Genomic DNA, 18,418 nt, shown 5'->3' with positions numbered 1-18,418 from the left:
AACCTTTTTCATATCAGTGACCCCTAAAAACAGGTTTGAGCACACAACTGCACATGCATCAAGATTATATAACAGAGCGTGAGTTACACAGCCCATAAGAAAATGATTTGACTCAAAACTGGAAACAAATATTTATAACACCTGTGTCCACAATTGTTGAGATCGTTTTTTTTTAATTTTTTATTTATACTCAACTTTTATAACTTCTTGCCAAAGAAAAAGTGATCATGATTAATAAGGACTGTGCTGTCGCACGTGGATGTGTGCAGGAGTCACAGCATCCCAACGAACCGATGAAGCTGCACAACACACCATCACTCCAGCTGCGCCCCGTTGCCAAACCATAATGAACACCTGCGGACACGCCCACCTGCCGCTTTCCAGCTCCCTTATTGGCTCTTTGTTTAAACATCTCGCAGGGCTGTCCAGGGATTGGCTCCAACATCACTCAAGTGATTTCGTAAAGCAAATCTTTTGGAAGTTGTTTAAAGGGGATAAGTGGGAAAAAACCCTTGAGATAACTGCGGGATCAACAGCACAATTATCTAACTGTATCTCTCTCTCCCTTTTTTTCCTCCTCTCTCTCTCTCTTTGCTGTTAATCGCTGGAGGATTTGTCGGATTTTCTGAGCGTCTCTGCATCTGTGAGTACCTGTGAGTTTACTTGCTGCTGAAGCTGCTTCGTGTATTTCTCCGGGTCAGGATGAGAGTGAAGCTTTGCTGCACAAACAGATGATAGAAAGTTCATCTCACTGCTAATTTCAACGCAATTTTTTCCACACAGAGTGGAAAAATGATATCGAGGAATACGATGCTTAGTTGACAAGTTGGAATCGGAGAGCTCGTAATGTTATTTCATCATATAAAAAGACACGATGAAGTGCTGCTTCACCAAAGTCTTCTTCAAATATCGAAAAAGCCAAGGAGCACAAAGAAATACGACTGTTTCAGTTCATTATTAATAATTGTAAGTGCATCTGAAATCCCTGAAAAAAACGTGTGACATTTTTATTTATTATTTATATTTATTTTTTTCCACTCCAGACCAGATGTTTTCTATCTTTGCAATTGTTGGAGGCATTTCTTTCAGATGTATTATTTTTGTATTGTAGTTTTTCCATTTGCTTTGACGTGGCATGTAATTGAGAGTAGTGCTTTTTGTATCATGTAATCTGTCATATTTGATTTTAAAACAAGTTTACTGAAAAAAAAAATAGTTCTAAGAAAATTAAATATCAATATTTAACACTTTTTTAAATTGATGTTTTGAATTGGTGAAGATTTCAATTTCTTTTTCAAAATATTTCCATCATGAAGTTTCGTTTTGACAGATGCGATGTTTTAAACTGTTGATTTGATCAGTTTTGTGTTGTGAAGCACTTTTGGTGATGTAATATGAATGGACCTTTTTAAATGGTCAAAGTCTAATTCAATTTGTCTGGTACAATAGCTCTGCAGTGTGTGTCCTTCACAGAGAAGAGAATTGTGTGTGTGTGTGTGTGTGTGTGTGTGTGTGTGTAAAAGTGAAGATGTTGCTGGCTCTTTGTCGCAGTGTTATCAGGATCTGAGCTGAGCTTGAATGCTCCAGAAGGCACATGCTGATGTTGCATGCTGTGATAATGGCCTCTTAATGCCAACATAAATAACCACATCGAAAACATTCCTCTGCTCCAAACATCAGATTCTCTTCCACACTTATTTCATGGTCTCTCACTGTTTTACTACAAATTACCTCATTTTGACGAGTCCTATAGTGTGACGGCTTTCTGTTGACCCTGCAGATGGTACACACTAAAACAATGAGTGCATCAATAGTTTCTTAAATTGTTGTGTGTGTGCAAAAGTCACATTGCAACTTTGCTTGACAACTCATATGGGGTGTCTTGTTTTGTTTTCTTACTGCAGTTAATGCTGGGCAAAGAAAGTGTATGTCCTTGACTTGATAGTGTAGAACTCCTCCATTTCAGCAGACTGGTCCTCAGTGGTTTAGAGCACTTCCATGTCCTGAAACTGCTACAACATTATTGGGAGTACATTACTTTTTTCTGTGCTTTCAGACTGCTTACATTTTGTAGTCCTCTGCACCATGGACAAATATCTGTCTTTTATTCTCACCTAATTTTTAATGACTTGAAATTTAGCTGGACAGATAAGTTTTCAGTAGAACCATATCAACTAAAATAAGTGTTTTTTCCTGTCTAATTGCAATTTTTAAATAGTTTTCATAGTGCACCTTGACATAAAGACATAAGATTTTACCATTTTTCCAGCAAACATTTCTCGAACATTTTGAAATTTCCTCATCCTCCTCTTTTTTAATTTTTTTTTTTAAAAGTAGATTACCTGTTTCAAACAAAGAACATTAACATGCAAGTTTGTTGTCTGGACCTGCTCAGCTCATTTGTCATTCCATCCTCTTGAGGAGAAACTGCCTCTTCTACTGCCCCTTTTGTTGTTAATCAACCCCTTTGTTAACACACCCAGTCTACATCACTTCAAACCAGTGTTATCACTGCACTCCGCTTGCCGTGGGAGCTAGCATTAGCTTAGGCCATATTTCTGCAGGTGTCAGTGGGGGTGCTTCCTCTCCCCTCTGTTGTGCTTTTCAGAGTATTACTCAAACAGCAATGCGGTTTTATCTCAAATTGAATTGTTGAGCGAGATGTTAAAGAGCCATACATCACCTGGACACTCGGAGCAGAGAGGGAGAATCTGCAGCAGTGCAGGAGAGGAGATGAGAACAGCTCAATGGCATTACAGGTGGAACGAGTGTGATGATGAAGGCTGCGTTCATAAATCCACAGGCAGAGCAAATCAAGCTGTCAGCATGAATGCCATTTAGTGTGTGTGTTGCGTGTGTAAAATTTTGCAGAGCTGTTGAGGATGAGCGTTTTATTTTAGCTTTAAGGAGGTGACCTTCCTCTTTTTTTAAACTCCTCAGTTATGTTGCTCTTCTGTTTTCAGCACTAGTAGCCCCGCCTCTACCTGCCTGCATCTCACAGGTCGATCAGATCAATGTCTCCATGTTCACCTTTTATCCACTGAGCACCAAAAGGACACAAACACATCACACAGCCCTTTGATCCCAAAAAGCTTTCCAAATTTAGAGTTGGTCACTGCCTGTGAGGAAACAGCACCTCGGGACTGGTCTTTCAGGTCTTATTGGTTTCTCCTTCTGGGCTCGTTCTAATGTCCTGCCCCATGTATGGATTTTCTGTCCTGTATTTTCTCGGCCTGTCCTCCTGTGATGGGTAGTTCAGATCTAACCCTGCAGAACGCTGCTGATTGCGGTGGTAGATCTTCATCTTTATGTCTGAGTATTGCAGAAAGCTCTGCCAACGATCTGCTGATGTTCGCCCCGCAATAGATTTGGAGAATTTGCTACAGGGGCATGTGTTGCAGTTTAGAAGTTTATGACTTACAGTTTATTTGATTCTCATTTGTGCAGACTCTCAGGACAAAGTGTGCTGTAGAGCAGCCCGGCAGTTTTGTATTCAAGTGTGTTTTAAGAGATGTACAGTAAAGATGGTCTGCTTTTTACTTTGACTTTAAAAATAGCACTTTTTCTCAGCACAATAAAAATACTTTGCGTAAGAAAAAGTAGTAGATGTGGAAGATGCAGAAAGATAAACAGTATGATGAAAGCCTTCCTGAAGCTGTGGTGATGCAAACAGTGTGTTTTTACCTTCAGGTGAGGATGTTGTGGCTGGTGTTGCTCCTACCTGCCCTCTCCTCGGCTCAGCGATCAGAGCCAATGTTTTCAGCTGTAACCAAGACCGTCCTGCCTCCTGACTACGACAACAACCCCACACAGCTGAACTACGGCGTGGCCGTCACTGATGTGGATGGGGATGGAGACCTGGAGATGTTTGTAGCAGGGTGAGCGGAGAGAATCCCGTAAAACTGTGTTTATCTTAACTTAAGTTTTTTATTGAGGCTTAATGAATCCCATGTCCCCTTGGGCTTCCCACAGTGTAACATTTGTTCTAATGTTGTACCATTATGGACAATTAGAGCAATTAATTAACTGTTGAGTGATATCCAACTCTAAATCAGAGGCTGAATTAAAATGCCCCTGTCATTTTCTAAGCTAAAGGTTAAAGATAAAAGCCTGAAAGATGAGGATGTTGAGGGTGCCCTGCGGCTCACTCAGCTGATGAAAATGGATGTGATTGGATTGAGTGCATTGATGGGAACAGTTTGGCAAGCTTGCCTCCATCCAGAGAGGCAGTAATAAATTTCTCAATGCTTAACAGAATATAGATAGAGCAAAATGACCCCGCTTAATAAATGTCATTTCGCCAAGACATCCTGCGTGAGTATCCTTGATAGAAGGGCATAAGAAAGACCCCCTTTAGGAGACTTTGCTGTTGAAGTGTTTTAGATTATACTAAGTTGACCTTGTTTACTGTGTTATAGTCAGAACAGACAAGAGTTTTCACATTGTTCTGACATCTTCTGGCCCATGGTCTCTAACTTTACACTTAACAAATACTTATTTCAAGATTCATTTGGGGGCTTTCATTACTTTAATTGACAGGACAGTGGGTGGAGTAGGAAGTTCGGAAAAGAGAGTTGGGAATGACATGCAGGAAAGGATCCAGACCTGTATCCTGCCTGCCTGGTTAGAGGACAACAGTCTCATCATGGGCCCCTGACCTAACTGCAAGATCAACCGGAACCATACAAACATTTAAAAGATTTTTCTTAGAGTTTCAAGATTTTTTTAATGTGCTTACTAAAATCAAAATGATCAATTTGATTGGTGCTCTGAAAAGGATCTAAAGATAATTTAGAGTGAATGTGGACTGGTTCAAACAATGTTGGCTGGGGTGCTGATGGCCTCGTGGTTAGGTTGTGAACCCCATGTACAGGGGCAACACTCATCAAGCAGGCAGCTCTGGTTTGAATCCAAACTGTAGCTCCTTTGCGCATGTAATTTCTGACAATCTCTCTCTACATGATTTCGGACTCTATTCACTGTCCTGTCTCTCCAATAAAAGCTCAAAAAGCTCCCAAAAAATAACCATTCAAAGAAAAAAAAGAAAAATAAATGCCATGTCAAAAACATGTAAAATTATTTTAAAGAAGCAGAAAACACATTTTCAAAGCTAATTGCTAACTGTGCTTGATGTCGTCTACCATGAGCACTATTTATATGCTAAAGTGTGGTAATTATATGTTTTATAATTGTGTTATTTAGTCTGCAGCCCTAATCGGACTGGTGTTGAAGCGATGAATAATTAATTATTTAATTAAGTTTAGTTTACTTATCTCTCATTAAGTTATCACTATAACTATAAAACATTTATTGTAATTTTTCTCGTGAGAACTTGCTTCAAAGTTTCTTAAACCCTCCATAATTCAGGATTAAGATAGAGGTGGCTAATGTAGCCTCAAGGTGTTAGCTTCAACTCAAATGTGATCGGTGGGGAGTTCACTTCTTTCAAACTCTTTATGCCATTTTTTAAATCTTTTTGTCTGAGCTTACATGAAGTTGCGTCATCTTTTTTATATGTAGCTATTCCCAAGATACATAGTAGACTAAGACGAGTAAAATCAGTCAATTGTCCCTTTAAAGATGTTTATCAAATCAAATGAAATCCAGCTTTAACAAAACTCTATGTAACATAATCTAGTTGTGTCTTAAAAATTAAAATAGCATGCTTTTATTCAGGCTACAAACTTCCTGCTGACAGGCTTAATGAAGATGTAACAGCTTTCTTTCGGTGCCTTTTGACAGCTACAATGGCCCGAACCTGGTTTTAAAGTATGACAAGCAGAGGAAAAGGCTTGTCAACATCGCTGTTGACAACCGTAGCTCCCCTTTCTATGCCCTGAGAGACCGTCAAGGCAACGCCATCGGAGTGACAGCGTGTGACATCGACGGAGACGGTCGGGAGGAGATTTATGTCCTCAACACCAATAACGCTTTCTCTGGTACAGTAGTTTTTTTTTAACACAGACACTCTCTGTTAACTCTTTTCTTCTACAGAGACAACGCAAGAGGATCAGTATGCAAATATTAAGCTTATCTCATCCGAGTCTTCATCAGATAACAGATACGCTTAGTGCTGCTATTAATCAATCTGAGAGCTACCGAGCGCCTACTGCCAAAACTGCAACACCTCACCTTTATTATTTTATGAAAATGATAAAGGTCACTTTTCTCACATGGCAGCCATTTTCCTCTGACATCCCTAGAAAAGTAGGAAGCTCAAATGCTGCTATCAGGAATTACTGCTGTTTTCCAGGTCAGAGTTCATACAAACGTACGCAATCTCATGAATCTTTATCATTTCATTACTTCCAGATTTGTCTGCAAATTGAAAGGACACATAATAGTTAGTACAGAGGCACTGAGCCACACATTTTACGTGTCATTTTACATACATGTAAAATGACATGTTTAATAACCCTTACGCTACAGTCAGACAACACCAGATGAAAGCGTTCAACCTCTTCCAAACAATTTACCATTATTAGCTTGCATCATACGATCTGATGGGACAGGCGTACATTTCTATCTTATGTTAATGTAAGCTCAGAAGGATTTTATGCTAACATTAACTTAACAACGTTTCTCTGAAGCTGGCTAAAGATACTTGTTGTCTAAGCTCCTTCAGGATATTCAATCTGTTGTCTTTTCAGTTTTCTCATTCATCAAATCCAAAAGGACATACACTACCATAGGCCAGTTTTCTCAAGTTAAAACATGTTTGATTATAAATTAGCTAGTGACAAACAGCAAATATTAGCATTCAGAAACTTCCTCGCAAGGAAGTGGGTCAATGCTACTATGAACTGTTTTCCTGGTTAATGAAGCATCAAATATCTTGATATAAAAAATCGTGTTTTCACTTTCAATGTCTTTCTAGTTGTTATTATGAAAACCTGAGGGTAACTTGCACTTATTTAAAGTTCAAACCTGTTAGCTGTTAGTGAGAAGATTAGGTAACGATTCACCCGCTGAATAATAATACAAAAGTTATTTAGTGTTATACAATAGGATTAGAAATGTGTGAATTGCTCGCTCATAGTAATGTCAGCAATGCAGAAAAATGTCTGTGTCCCTCTTGTCTTTTCATTAGCCACAGTCTTTAGTTGCTGATCTGTCAGGTGGCATTAAAAAATACCCCAAAACAACTCTGTGTCATATTCCCTACGCTTTTACCTCTTGATACCAGCAGTAGGCTACAGTATGACATACAGTAAAAGCATTTAAGCTCTCCAGCCTGTGTCCGTTTACAGAAATAAAATAGCTGCCATGTGAATCTGTTGTAAAACATTTTACTCTGCACAATTGCTGCCTCTCTGACACTGCATCTCTCCTCATCAAGGTCGGGCAACATACTCTGACAAGCTGTTTAAGTTCCGTAATGGACGCTTTGAAGATCTGCTGAACGACGACATTAACGAACACAGAGATGTAGCCAACCGAATGGCTGGGCGCTCAGTGGCCTGTGTGGACAGAAAGGTACTAAATACACACACAAACACACTTATGCACACAGACTAAATTCAAATCTGCACACTCTCTAACTCCCTCGAGTGTCTTCTGTGTACATGCATGGATGGGTCTGTTTGTTTACCAGTGATAACTCATGCCCTGCCTACGCCGCCCTTCTCAGCATGTGCTATGACAGTTCATTTGGGGGAATGGTGTGCCATTTTCTCTCTTCTGTCCATCGCACCAGTGTAATTACAGAAGCCAGGGCTCGTTTGTTTTATAGAACATCGTATGAGGGGAGGAGTGATGACTGCACACTCCTGCTTTCTGCCCGTAGCATTTTCTCTCGCTCTCTCAGTCACTTTCCCATTGTTTTCTTCCCTTTTTCCACCTCTTTTACGCCCTTTTTCTCTCTGTGACGGACACGCTCGTACTCTCTTTGTCTCTTATCTCACACACGCATACAGCTCTTACATCCAATCAGGGGAGGGGATAAAGGAAGTAATAGTGGGAAGAAGACAGTAGGGATTACAATAGATTTTTTTTTTAAACTGAGATGGGACTGTGGTTTAGAAAAATAAAAAAACCCCACAGTCCCATCTCAGTGAGCACTGATAGGTTGTGCGGCAGCCAAACTGATTGGAAAGATATCTGCTTTTAATGGCATAATGCTTTTAGAGGAAGCCAAAGTGTGCTCTTCCATGCGGTTTCCTGCAGACTGACAGAGAAAAGATTGAAATACATTTTCCTGGTGCTGATCAAGTTCTATTAGAATAAATTTGGAACAACAGCATAACTTTGCATGGGTCAAATTGAAGACATGTTGTTCGGTCTGCAAGGTACTGTTGACACTGATTTGGTATTTTAGTCACAAATAATGTGTTAATGTTTAAGAGAAAAGGAGGGATAATTAGTCATCCAACTGTTTCATCCCTTCTGGTCTCCTTGAAGGTGACATGCCATCATTAGTCTTTTACAAACTGATCGAGGTGACATATTGAGGAATCTTACAATGAACTGATGGAGTGGTTTAGTCTGCAACCACTCTGTGGCAGGATAGAGGCTATGGTCATAAGTCAAGCTCAAAAGCCAGAATAATTTCAATAGGTTGAATAGACAGCATAATATTAATCTCTTTTAAACAAGGTGAAAATGCAACATAAGAAGTGAGTGTTACTGTAGCTCACTCAGGCTTCTCTGTGAAGTTGGATGTAAAAGGCTTGTAGGCTAAACTCGTGCACCCACATGCACTCTGCAGGCATGCATGTCACACTATTCACAATGCCAATTCCACTGACAGATATTAGCCTTTGGCAAAGACTTATTGAAAAATCATTGACTTTTAGGTTTGTTAAGTAACTGCCAGTGGCCTTCAGGTCTTACATTGTAGTTCATTCACATTTTTTTTAAAAGCTGTGTGTGTGAACGAGTTCACCTCCTCCTCTCACTGCAACCGGCCATAATGTGTCGCTTCATGGCATTTACATCAACAACACTCATTTACTTTCCTTGTCTTGTGAAAATAAAGTAAAGCTAACATAAATGGTGAGACGGCGTGTATGCGTGTGCTTTTGCATATGTTCATGTGTTTGTATTGATTGAAATATGTTTGGCCTGGTGGGAAAGCTCATTGGAATCGAGTGTGTAGTCTATTAGTGTGGTTCCGTCTGTGAGTTTGTGTCTGCAGGGACTCTGACTGATAATGGAGTGTGAAATTAATCTCCAAAGGGAGGCGGAGGAAGGAGGATGGAAGGAGCCTGAGAAAGAGGGAGTAAGGGTAGGAAACAGGGAAAAGGCAGAGAGGAGGGAGGAAGAAAATGTTTTATTGGAAGACGCTGAAATTTCAAACTATTCATAGAGAGACCAACAGAATACAGATAGTATTAAAAGATAAAGGTAATGTTAGATATACCAGGTCAATCCTTTTAAATCAGAACAATGTTTTTTTAGGGATGAGAATGTGTAAAATGAAAAAGTCAAAAAGACTTAATACTCAGTGATGAATTTACAGGAAGTGATCATCCCATTCTGCAGACCTCGTCAACTTTACTCAACTGTATACTGATTTACAATTAGCTCATTATTACATGCCAAATCTGCAACTTTACTTTTGAGGGTCAATTGTGATGCTCTCTTTGTTTGCTAACAACAGTCTGTCAGTGACGTGCTCCGCACCAAACTGCAGGAAAAAAGTTGGTGACCATCCTGTAAACAGCGAAGCATTTAGCAGCTAAGGAGCCAGATACATTTTTCAGGAGTTGGTGGGGACCAAAAAGAGAGCCAAAAGAGGAAGACTTTTAAACCTGCAGTCATCAGGTGGCCAGTCACATGGTTTAAACAAGATTTTCTTTGTAACTGCTGGATGTGTCAATGAGTTTGCCCAGATGTTTGTCAGATAAAGTGGAGATGATGTGTTTCATTTCTCATGTGACAGAACTTGTACAATATTCTTCTGAGTTTACGTTTGTCCCGTAATATAGGACTACACTTTGAAGAAAAAATTCCCCACCGTGACATATCGTATGCGTCATATTTAATGTGAACTTGTTTTGCTGTTTATTTCTCTCCAGGGTACTGGACATTATGCCATCTACATTGCCAACTATGCCAGTGGAACTGTGGGTCCTCATGCTCTCATTGAAATGGATGAGACAGCGAGTGACCTCTCCCAGGGCGTCATTGCTCTCTCTAATGTGGCGGAGCAGGCGGGAGTCAACAAGTTCACAGGTAGGTGTGAAGAAATCTATGACTCTTTCAGTGTGTGTGTGTGTGTGTGTGTGTGTGTGTGACATAGGCCTTCCCTTTGAAAACTTCTAGCACTACTGGACCTTCAGCAGTCTGATTTATACAGACATCTGCAGAGGAGCATGTGCTTGTTGGAGACAGAGTCTGAAATATAGGATGTTAGTGGATGGAAGATGTGAGGCAAGTAAGGAAGACTTGGGTGTGTGCCAGGTAAAAAAAAAAGGAAGCAGAAAGAAAGAGAGCATGATGGGTGTAAGTGTAAGAGAAGAAAGAGAGGGAGAAGTGTATGTGGGCTCTTTTGGCCCCGTCAGCTGTTTACTACAGTCAAAGTCACACGGAGGCGAAGAGGAAGGACAGCACACACATACATCAGAGCAGCTCAACAGTCTAGAGATGGCATCTATCACAGCCTGGTGAGGTTCCCTCAGACATCTGAAGGTGTGAATACAACTACACGGACACCACTACTGTACTGGACACTACTTTTAATGAGCAATCAAGCCAGAGACAGTTTGACTGGAATCTGTGTTTTCAACAGAGACAAGAAGAAGCTGGCATTATTCCACAGATTGAAGAGAATCACTGCTGACACGCTGAGTGATTAGTTTTTAAATGTTGAAACAAGAAAGCAGCAGATTGTCAGAGTAAACGATAAAATCGCAAGAGTGGAGCTGCAGACATTTTAAGAAACACCCAGAATGCACCTCGGCATTTTCCATCATCCTCTCATTAAAGCTAAAACTCTTTTTCATTTTTTGCTGCCTTCTGAGATTCCAACTGAGTAAAGGAGTTCGACTACCAAAAGTTCCCGTTTAATGAATGAGTGACCTTGAAATTGATTTTGTTTACTTTAAAAATAGAACTGAAATTCATCCCAAAACTTTAAAACATGCATTTAACCCTGTGATAGATGTCTGCTTTAGTGTATGCCAACATGAAGAGTTTCACAATGATCTGTTCCTTTGATAGCAGAGACCATATTGAGGAGGGGAAAAAGCTGCCTGTGTGATACTTTATTGTAGCCACTTGAATGTCCTTGACGCTGGTGTCAAACTAAGTTTTGGAAATGCTTGACGACTTTGTGATTGAGTGCTGCAGAATCAATCTTCATCATCCGGGGATCTTTTTTACATGCAGGGTGTCATCTAAGTCACTGTGTGTGTGTGTGTGTGTGTGTGTGTGTGTGTGTGTGTGGGGAAGCAAGAGCTGGGCCGGCTCACAATGCTGTGAATGATGTAGGGCGGACGGCTTTGTCATCAAACTGCCGTTAATCAGAGCAGAGGGATAGTGGGTGAAGTTGTATATCTAATGGTTACATATCTCTGGGGAGACATTAGCGGTTTATGGCCATAGGGGGCGAGTGATATTTGTCTGGGCTGATGGAGCGGGCCAGTAAATCAGGAGCAAGTCCTGACTCACAGCACTGACTCTGCATACTCGAAGGGCAATCAGAGCCCTCTCCACTCAGTAATTAGACTCCACCGGTCTCAGATGAGACACTTTACCGAGACACTTCACTTTAAAGAATGTCATTGGAAATTCCTGGGGTGATATTGAGTGGAGCGACGAGTTGCAAAGGTCTTTTTACAATGACAAAATTACAGTTGGTTTTTGTTTAAAGCAAAATCTTCTCTGCGTGTATTTTTATGTCTGTGCTTGTTCCTACTGTAAGTGTGTGTGTGTGTGTGTGTGTGTGTGTGTGTGTGTGTGTGTGTGTGTCTGTGTCAGCAGAAAGACCTGCATCGAGGAAATGGCCTGGAAAGACTGTAATAATCTCTCGCTGTTCATTTATGTTGTGGATCTCTTTCCTCACTTATTTGAGTTTTTTCTCTATTCCCACATTATTTTCTTTCTAAATCTGTTCGCCTTCTTGTCTTCCCATCTTATTTTCTCTTACCGCTGAGCAGCATTGTGCCTCTTTCTGTTTGTGCAGGAGGGCGCGGTGTTGTTGTTGGGCCCATCGTCAGTCAAAGCCTGTCCGATGTGTTTTGCGACAACGAGTACGGACCCAATTTCCTGTTCAAGAACAATGGAGATGGAACTTTTACTGATGTGGCACAGCAGGCAGGTAAAGGAACCATTACGTATTTATCTTATAAAAAGGAACAAGGCAGGCTATCATGCAGAATGAAGAGTACTTTATACTCTTCACCTGTAGGTTTAGAGGACCCCATGCAGCACGGTAGAGGAGTCGCTCTGGCAGATTTTAACCGTGATGGAAAGACGGACATCGTGTACGGAAACTGGAACGGACCTCATCGTCTGTACATGCAGATGAATAACCGCAAACAGAAGTTCAAGGTCAGTCCAGATGTGTTTCCTGAGGATTTATGTATTACTAGAAGAAATGCTGATTGTACGCAAACTAAAAAAGGCAATGAAAGTCTCACTCCGTACAGGTAAAGAGAAAGTATCGACTATACCTGTTCTGTAGGATTTAGTATTAATTTGATGGGACATTGGTTAGATTAGGAATGTGAGAGGGTGGGGAAAGACATGCTGCGAAATCAGCGCCCGGTCATAAGAATAAGCACACAGCTCGGATTTTAGTTTATCTACACTGAACCAAACAACACCATCATGTAGATTTCCATGAGTGTGTTCTTTAAAGTAAACTTACTTTAGATATTTTTATCCCATTATTGGAGAGGCTGGATAGAGTCAGAGAGGGGAGAGATCGAGTTGGGAATGACATGCAGGAAAACAGCCACAAGTTAGATTTGAACTTATGCCATCCACTTCCAGGACTACACTTCGTACACGAGGTGCAGGAACAAACCACTAAGCCACCGGTGCTCCAACAGAGTGTGATTTTAATGCTTCACCCAGTGTTCTGTACTCTGCATTAGTGTCAGCAGCTTTGGTTCTGACTCTTTCTGTGGTAATAGTATTTCCATTAAAAGCAGATGGTTTCGTGGAGTAATTACTAATAATTGATTATCTACAGTCGAAGCTCACGAGATCAGATACAGCGAATGATGGAGCACAACTTTAGTGTGAGGTTGTTTCTCTTTTCTTCTCTCTGTATAATCAATGTTTAATGAACAAGCTTCACACAACAGCAGATCCCACTCATTAACTCTGTGAATCACAGTTATCTATGCTAATGAATTACAGCAGGACTGCTCAGTGCTGGCCAGCTTTAGGATAGAGTGGGATTTAAAGACGGACGGGCAGTGATTTACTGAATCAACAGCTATAGACGACTCCTGTGAGACAGCCTGCTCTGAGCATGTGTTTGTGTAGGACAGTGAAGAGCAGCAGACACAGAGACGGGCTGCCCCGTGCGTAACTCTGTGAGGGTTTTGTGCTCAGTGATCTATCTCTCAGCACCTGCAGCAGCATTTTTTACCAGAGAGATAAACGTCACAAGAGACATCTTTATTGGGGTCGAATAAGGGGTTAATGTGTGATGCTTAGCCCAGAGACAGTTCCATCAGCCTTCAACACACACACACACACACACACACACACACACACACACACACACACACACACACACACACACACACACACACACACACACACACACACACACACACACACACACACACACACACACACACACACACACACACACACAGAGAAGACAAATTGAATAAGCAAGCTCATTTTTTTTTAAACCAAGATTGTTAAATCACAAGACCACAGCAACACGTTTAAGACCCCTTTCCCCCACACGCTGACACCCCTACTTGCCGTGTTGACCTTTGGCATGCATAATGAAGCCGTTGTATCACTCCACTAAACCGCTAATTAAATAGGGCTGAAACAGCAGCTTGCCTGGGTGGTGGAAAGTGCCGATTAGGCCCCTTTGTGCTTTAATTAAAATCTATTGCTGAGGTTTTCCTTGCAATAGGTTTAACAAGCACACACACTTACACACACAGACACACACACAAAACACAAATACCTAATACATATTTAAAAAGCTAGAAAAGCTCCCAACTCAAAGTTTTGCACCGAACAATTTGAGTCTCCATTATAACCACTGTAAGTTAACTTTTGTAATAAAAACACAATACTGTCATATATCAGCCGTTCTAAGATTTGTCAATGATGATGTTTTCAAATCTAAAGATATTCGAGGGTACATCCTAACCCTTAAATCTCAACACTCAACACCAACATAAGACATTTCTATGTATATAAATCCATCCACAAACAGGTTACAAACTATCAAGCAACACATAGTTGTAAACGGTACATGTAGCGCTCCTGTCAGGAACTTTTTGTTTGTGTTGATTTTAGTGCCCCCTTGTGGACAGAAAACACTTTGCAGATCATCTTCTGTAATTATGAAAATACTATATAAATGTTTTCTGCTTAATAACCTGATCCTGCATTCATTTAAAAGTGTTTAATGCTATTTGAAAATCTTAATCATCGGACACCTACCCCGCAGCATTGGTAACAGTCAATTAAAAAATAGCTACTGGTATGCAGAATCAATGTTGTCGCTGAAAGTCTTCTGTTTTTGTAGCTCATGAAAAGCCCCAATGAGTCGTTTCAGCCTATTTCATAATCAGCTACAATTTTCTCACAGGATTTTTTAAGACTGAAATAATCAATATCGTTAAAACCTCTTGTTGGTTACTTGTAGCTCCCCCACAGCCCACCAGGGGGCCACAGAAAACAATTGTGAATTGCCGCACAGTATCATAAGTTCATGATTGAAAAAAAAAAATTCATAATATTTGTTTAGAGTTAGAATTATTCCCTTTTCAGAAGAAATAGTGAATATGTCCATTTTAATTTACACTGTATGCTGAGACATTCAGTCGGCGCAAAGAATAACTCCTTGTCTTGAGAAAGTTTTGAACAGTCTAAAATACTTTCCCATTATAGTCTTTTTTTTTGGTGAGTCACTTCTTCCATTGTCTTTATGTCCCTTCTCTTCACCAACCTTGTATTACAGTAAACTCAGATCTGTCCCTCCCTCCCTCGTGGCCTCAGCTGGCCATCCCCTCTCCTTCACCTGAGAAGGAGAAGGTCACTGTGGTTCCCCCTCCCCTCCCTCTTTGGCTTTATGAGCCTTATAATTAAAACAGGGAGTAAATACAGGGGGGAGTGAAGGGCCGCTCTATAACTCTTCCCGACTTATCACCGTGTCACTGAAGCGGGGAGATATCCGTTACTTTCTCGTGCAAAAACTCCTCTGCTGAGAAGACTCTTTTTTTTTTTTGGCCTGGAGAGCTGCAGTCTACTTTTCTGATGCCAGAGAACGTATGAAGGGTCTCAGTTCTTATCTTTAGGCTTTAGAGGAAACTGAGGCAGGGGGATTTACAGTGAGTGATGATAGATCAGTGTCTTATTCAAGGACTGAACGCTGATTATTGATGCTGTTTGTTGTGAGAATTGCATTTGTGACCTTCAGGTTATGGAAGAGTTTCTCCAGTCATTGGCTCAGTTCACACCACCTGTCAACATGTCAGCCTGAGCACATACAGCATGCTGGCTGTTATGATGTGTTCCAGTGGAGAGCTCTTTTTTTTCTTGCAACTCAAACGTATTCCTGATTCGTGATTGGCTCTGTGGTGTTCTCACATTTGGCTTCGAGAGTTTTTTGGCAGTCAGGCTGCATTTCTACCTGTAGATTTTCTGCAATAATATAGTTTCCTTGAGCATGACAAACAACCCTTTAAAACTCTGGGATCTTTTCCCCCCAAAGCACAATAACAGAACAGAATTCCCTCAAAACCACAAACAAATCAGACTTAAATCATTTCAAAATAAATGCAAACCGTTTACCTGTGAGGTAGCTGCACCAAAGCACATGTAAGACATGTGACATAAGACATAAGACATATTTTGTGACCAAAAAAATTGCTTTGAAGTAAACCAGATTTGCAAAAGCTCATCTGTTTTTAAAATGCCTCAAGTGAGAAACCAACTGCTTTCATTATTTCTGTGTGTGTTTCTAATGCCACTGTTTTCCTCTTAGGACATAGCATCCCAGAAATTTTCCATGCCGTCCCCAGTTCGCACAGTCATCGCTGCAGACTTTGACAATGACAACGAGCTGGAGGTCTTTTTCAATAACATCGCCTACAGGGGTCCCTCTGCCAACAGGCTCTTTAGGTACACACCAAGATACAAATACACACATATACCTTGAATATATATACACACTAAGTATTATGCTGCGTTTCGGTATCAGTTTGGTAATGAGCTTAATAGATTACTCCCTTGTCTTGAGTTCATATTCTAAAACTGAGCTTGGAAGCTGAGAAGAATTTTAAATCGTCAGCCAAGGATACTTATCTAGTCTGGCATCCCGCCTCCTCCTCCACACATGGATGGATCTTTCATTAAGACAGTTTTAGGTCTCTTTTTTGGCTGACGGTTTGGCTTCCACTCCAGATAATATTAATGAACTCAGCCTCTCAAAATGCAATATATGATACATATCAATTGTGAGGACTTAATAGGAGAATAAACCCGTGCTGTCTGAATACAAAATCTGATCTGGCATATTTCCTTGAATAGGATGCAGCAGTGATGATGAATGTTGCCATGAGCTGGTGGGTCAATTCTTCTTGAATATCAATAATCAGTGTAAGCCCCAGAGGTTTCCTGGATCAGAATACTCCTGAACGTCAATTCACTGGTGCAGAGTTTGTCTTGGTGCACACGGTGAAGGGCTGACAGGGGTCACTGCTTCACAGCTCGTGGCTCCACCATTGTCTCGTATGAAGATGAATCAGCTCATTTAAATCTGCTCTCTGGCACTGAGGAGACGAGCTCAAACTATTATACCTTTAGATAATTAATTCAATGCAGTTAATCAATATTTAGCTGAGCGGAGGGCTTTAGATGCCAGAATCTTCACATTGATTTACTTTTAATCAGATTATGACTTAAAGAAACTCAAATACAGAAAAAAGGATTTTGCCACTTTAGATGATTTCTTACAATATCTTTCCATGTACATTCAAGACCTCCACTTCGAGATGACACAAAAAAACAAGTTTTGACCAGTTTTGAGTGAAGACAATCAAATGAAAATCTAATGCGTGCATCAGATACATATACGTGAGTACTAATATGGAAATATGGAAAGTGTAGCACCTGTGGTTTTTCGTTCATCACAGTACTGCAAAAAGAGAAAGTAAAGTGTGTAAAAAAATAAATAAATAAAATAGTAAGACACACTGCTGACCTACTTCCTGTTGGCCCTGTGGGTGTTTGTGCACACTTTGTCTTTTTGTTGTTTCAGCAATGTAAATAATCTATGTTATATATATATATGCATATGCATTTCAGTAAAAACACTTCAGCTCCTTCCAACACTTTTTATTCATAGTGGCCACAGTATTAGAGTTTGATATGGAGGAAACTGTTGATTTGACAGGGTGAGCAGGAGAGAGCATGGAGACCCTCAAATAGAAGAGCTGAACATTGGAGAGGCATCAGAGCCTGAAGGAAGAGGAACTGGTGAGTATCTGTATGAAGACTGATCATTACAATGACAAGAGCCTGCTATTCCTACATCCTACCATTAGGTGGCACCAGAGCTCCACTAGCTTTCACTATTTGAAATCCCTCATGTGCTTTAATGTTCCACATAATTAGTTAGTGTATATGACCGTCCATGGAAATAATGAGTGCTACATACAGCAGGCTGTTTCCTGCTGTGTTTACCTGCAACATTACTGTGATGGATCTGCAGGCGCTGTGGCCACTGACTTCGATGGTGACGGACGCCTGGAGCTGCTGGTGTCTCATGGTGAAAGTGCAGCACAGCCGCTCTCTGTTTATAAAGTCAATCTGGTGAGCAATAAAGAGCGTCATAAAAACCTCAAAACTATAAGTAAGTATAGAATAATCTGAGCCTGACCTGTTTTATGTCTTAGGGCACCACTAACGCCTGGCTGCGAGTGATTCCCAGGACCAAGTTTGGAGCTTTTGCCAGAGGAGCTAAAGTGGTGTTGTACACTAAAAAAAGCGGCCCACACACACGGATCATAGACGGAGGCTCCGGATACCTGTGTGAGATGGAGCCTGTGGCACACTTTGGCCTTGGTAAGTTTTCTTTCAGCACATTTTATATTTCCTTATTTCAATTCTGCTGTTGCAGGTATTGAAACTGTGACCTCTTAGCTCTCGAGTAAGGCTGCACCTAATGAGGTATAATAAGGAATTTTCAGATTAATTAACTATATTAACTGTTTCAGTAGAACGATAAAAGCAGCAAAATTCTCAAATTGATGTCACTGAATCC

At 40.6% G+C, this 18,418-nt stretch overlaps 1 protein-coding gene across 2 annotated transcripts in view; it reads left to right on the top strand.

Moving 5' to 3' along the window:
• Window positions 1-246: 246 nt before the first annotated feature.
• The window catches only part of crtac1b (cartilage acidic protein 1b), a 66,839-nt gene continuing 48,667 nt past the window's right edge, over window positions 247-18,418 (top strand). For both annotated transcript variants that reach the window (XR_013780716.1, XM_079362753.1), the window contains exons 1-11: window positions 247-643; window positions 3,691-3,878; window positions 5,743-5,939; window positions 7,340-7,476; window positions 10,020-10,176; window positions 12,128-12,262; window positions 12,353-12,495; window positions 16,139-16,275; window positions 17,549-17,631; window positions 17,867-17,967; window positions 18,051-18,219. Coding sequence is in view for 1 of the 2 variants with exons in the window: in XM_079362753.1 (XP_079218879.1) it covers window positions 3,697-3,878; window positions 5,743-5,939; window positions 7,340-7,476; window positions 10,020-10,176; window positions 12,128-12,262; window positions 12,353-12,495; window positions 16,139-16,275; window positions 17,549-17,631; window positions 17,867-17,967; window positions 18,051-18,219 (1,441 nt within the window). In the remaining variant the exon portion in view is untranslated. The remainder of the gene's footprint in view (window positions 644-3,690; window positions 3,879-5,742; window positions 5,940-7,339; window positions 7,477-10,019; window positions 10,177-12,127; window positions 12,263-12,352; window positions 12,496-16,138; window positions 16,276-17,548; window positions 17,632-17,866; window positions 17,968-18,050; window positions 18,220-18,418) is intronic.

This window comes from Symphodus melops, assembly GCF_947650265.1.
Source record: "Symphodus melops genome assembly, chromosome: 15".
Lineage (NCBI taxonomy): Eukaryota > Metazoa > Chordata > Actinopteri > Labriformes > Labridae > Symphodus > Symphodus melops.
The sequence above is the reverse complement of the archived record's forward strand: the minus strand, read 5'-3'. Positions and strand labels throughout refer to the sequence as shown.